Raw genomic sequence first — 3890 nt, forward strand, 5'->3', positions numbered from 1 at the left:
GATGACCGCGGTCCAAGGCGTGGCTTTGACGATGACCGCGGTCCAAGGCGTGGCTTTGACGATGACCGCGGCCCGCGACGTGGCTTTGACGATGACCGCGGCCCGAGGCGTGGCTTCGATGACGACCGCGGCCCGAGGCGTGGCTTTGACGATGATAGAGGTCCTCGTAGAGGCCTGGATGACTCCAGGCCTTCCAGGCGAGGAGCAGACGATGACTGGGGCCCTAGAAGAGGAGGGGATGATGACAGAGTTGGTAGGAGAGGTATGGACGATGGTCCACGTCGTGGTGGGGATGATGATGCCAAACCCTGGAAGCCCCTCGGTAGACCTGGTTAGTTTGCATTTGTAGCAGAACTGTTTATTACACAGGCAGCGGGTCTGTTAGGTCCAACAAGTTGATAAACTTCATGTTTCTGTTGAAGGTGGCTGGCGAGAGCGAGAAAAGGCTCGAGAAGAGAGCTGGGGACCTCCTCGTGGTGAGACTCATGATAGCGATGACGACGGTGAAGGGGAGGAAAGGTCCAGTTTCAGAGACCGTCGTCCGCAAAGGTAGGTCTTATACGTGTCTGAATGTAGCTTTTGTAATCGTGCCAAACGTGTTTTAGTGTCCTTCCTGGTGACATACGGTTAAATTTATCTGTATTCTTGTAGAGAGGAGAGCGGCTGGAGGAGAGGAGGCACAGAAGAAGGAGGTTGGAGAGAGTCTTTCAAAGAAGACACGGACCGCACCAATCGTGACCGCGAGGATCGCAACGTAGCACGCCGTGACCGAGACCGCCGCGATGATCGAGACAACAGAGGTCCACCCAGAGATCAGGAAGAAGGTACCAAAGCATAAACCAGTTCTACTTTCTACCTGTGCTCCTGTTGCGTGTATCTGACGTTGGTTTTCTTTACGTAATCGTGTTCTCGTGGTGTCGTGTTTCCTTAGGTGGTGGCTCCTGGCGTCGAGGAGGTGAAGATAGACAAGAGGACCGGGATCGGCCCAGGGAGCGGGAGCGTGACCGGGAGGCTGATGGGGAGAAGAGCGCTTGGCGTACTGAGAAGGAAGCTCCTCGTCGCACCAAAAACGAGACGGACGACGACGGCTGGACGACCGTTCGTCGCTGAGCAGCATAAATCTTATTCCCGAGTCGTCCACAACGTTGAATTAGTTGCTACCCATAATCTTTTGGTTTGTAGCTTGTAGTTTTCTTTGAGGTTTATTTTATCTTTCATGTCAAAACAATTCTTCGAACCCGTCTCCCCTCCACATCTGAAACTTCGTTAATCAGCTTCTCGGCCTCGGGCGATCTTCTAAACAGCCCAGTGGTTAAAAGTTTTATTCTTGCTTGAAGTCAAAATAAACGGACCTGTTGGGACTTCCCTGCAAACCTGAATAATGAGATATTACAAACCCATTCTAACATCACTGTAAGCATCTGTTTCCATGATGACTTGGTGGATTATACTTTAACATCCAGCTTCTGACTGCTGCTGGTCTGAAACCAGTTTGTGTACAGATGAAGCATTTATTAATAAAGATGTTTGCTCACCACTCTTGATCATCTGGTCTGATTTATTTCTCTGTGGTCTCATTGGGCTGTGAACACTTATCATCAGGAGACATCAGGAGGTCTAGTTTCGTGTCCAGGTGTTTATGGTCAAGGTGTCATTTTTCTGGTGCAGGTTTACAGGTGCTGGTCGTAAAATTAGAATATCATGGAAAAGTTGATTTATTTCAGTAATTCCATTCAAAATGTGAAACTTTATTCATTCATTACGCACAGACTGATACATTTCAAATGTTTATTTCTTTTAATGTTGATTATAACTGACAACTAATGAAAACCCAAATTCAGAAAATTAGAATATTAAGACCAATAAAAAGATTTTTAGAAATGTTGGCCAACTGAAAAGTATGAACTTGTACGTATGAGCATGGAGTGGATCAGTCTGTGTCTCTGCTCAGGTTCTGAGAGTCCAGGTTGTTCCGATCGTGGCCTTCAGCTCTGGTGTATCACATCTTCCTCTCCATAGATTTCCTATGTGGTTAAGTTCAGGAGAGTTTGCTGGCCATTTAAGAACTGGGATACCATGGTCCTTAAACCAGGTACTGGTATCTTGTGCACTGTGTGCAGGTGCCAAGTCCTGCTGGAAAATGAAATTGCATCCCCATAAAGTTGGTCAGCAGCAGGACGTGCTTTAAAACTTCCTGGTAGATGCTGTGTTGACCTTGGACCTCAGAAAACAGTGCACCAACACCAGCAGAAGACATGGCCCCAAACCATCACTGACTGGAAACTTGACACTGGACCTCAGGCAACGTGGATTCTGTGCATCTCCTCTTCCTCCAGACTCTGGGACCTGGATTTACAAAGGAAATGTAACATTTACTTTCATCAGAGAACATAAGTTTGGACCAGGCGAGACACTTCTGACACTGTCTCTTGTTCAAGAGTGGCTTGACACATGGAATGTGACAGCTGAAACTCATGTCTTGCATACATCTGAGCGTGGTGGTTCTTGAAGCACTGACTCCAGCTGCAGTCCACTCTTTGTGAATCTCCCCCACATTTTGGAATGGGTTTTGTTTCACCATCCTCTCCAGGGTGTGGTTACACCTGTTGCTTGTACACTTTTCTCTACCACATTGTTTCCTTTCCTTCACCTCTCTATTAATCTGCTTGGACACAGAGCTCTATGAACAGCCAGCCTCTTTAGAAATGACCTTTAGTGTCTTGTCCTCCTTGTGCAGGTGTCGATGGTCGTCTTTTGGACAACTGTCAGTCAGCAGTCTCCCCCATCATTGTATAGCTACAGAACTAGACTGAGACCATTTAAAGGCCTTTTCAGGTGTTTTGAGTTAATCAGCTGATCAGAGTGTGACACCAGGTGTCTTCAATATTGAACCTTTTCACAATATTCTAATTTTACTGAATTTGTGGTTTTCATTAGTTGTCAGTTCTAATCATCAACATTAAAATAAATAAACATTTGAAATATATCAGTCTGTGTGTAATGAATGAATATAATAAACAAGTTTCACTTTTTGAATGGAATTACTGAAATAAATCAACTTTTTCATCATATTCTAATTTTATGACCAGCTCCTGTAGTTTCTATGGGCTATGTGTGGTTTTTTTTTATACAACACAATACAACTTTATTTATAAAGCACTTTAAAACAACACCGTTGGCCAATGTGCTGTACACTAACACATACAAGCATAAAAACTATGAACTCAACTTATAGTCCAGGTGTTTCTATGGTCCAGGTCTAGTTTATATAGCACAAGTGTTTATATGATTCAGGTCTAGTTTCTATAGTCCATGTTTCTATGGTCCAGGTCTAATTTCTATAGTCCCAAGTTTTTCTATGTTTCAGGTCTAGTGTCTATAGTCCAGGTGTTTCTATGGTCCAGGTGTGGTTTCTGGGGTTCAGGTGTAGTTCCTATGGTCCAGGTGTAGTCTCTAAGGGACAGTGTGTAATTCATATAGCCCAGGTGCAGTTTCTATGGCCCAGGTTTAGTTTCTATAGTCCAGGTGTTTCTATGGTTCAGGTCTAATTTGTATAATCCAGGTTTTCTATGGTTCAGGTCTAGTTTCTATACTCCAGGTATATAGTCCAGGTGTTTCTATAGAGCAGGTTTAGTTTCTATGGTCTGGGTCTAGTTCCTGTAGTACAGCTGTAGTTTATATAGATCATGTCTAGTTTTTTATGGCCCAGGTCTAGTTTATGGTCCAGGTCTATTTTATATGGTCCAGGTGTAGTTTATGTTGTCCATGGGAATACCATGTGGTCCAGGTGTAGTTTCTATGGTCCAAGTGGAGTTTCTATGGTCCAGGTGTAGTTTCTATCATCCAGGTGTAGTTTCTATGGTCCAGGTGGAGTTTCTATGGTCCAGGTG

The 3890-nt window shown here is 44.6% G+C and overlaps 1 protein-coding gene across 2 annotated transcripts in view; it reads left to right on the plus strand.

Annotated features, from left to right (window-relative positions):
* The window catches only part of eif3s10 (eukaryotic translation initiation factor 3, subunit 10 (theta)), a 13621-nt gene extending 12084 nt beyond the window's left edge, over positions 1-1537 (plus strand). Inside the window, exons 20-23 of one of the 2 annotated variants that reach the window (XM_037677784.1) lie at positions 18-331; positions 423-549; positions 652-824; positions 932-1537. In XM_037677784.1, the coding sequence (XP_037533712.1) occupies positions 18-331; positions 423-549; positions 652-824; positions 932-1110 (793 nt within the window). In that variant the 3' untranslated portion in view covers positions 1111-1537. Of the gene's footprint in view, positions 332-422; positions 550-651; positions 825-931 lie in introns of both variants that reach the window. The other variant, XM_037677792.1, reaches the window with a different exon arrangement.
* Positions 1538-3890: the final 2353 nt, after the last annotated feature.

The sequence above is a fragment of the Nematolebias whitei genome, chromosome 1, assembly GCF_014905685.2.
Source record: "Nematolebias whitei isolate Nwh7 chromosome 1, NemWhi1, whole genome shotgun sequence".
NCBI lineage: Eukaryota > Metazoa > Chordata > Actinopteri > Cyprinodontiformes > Rivulidae > Nematolebias > Nematolebias whitei.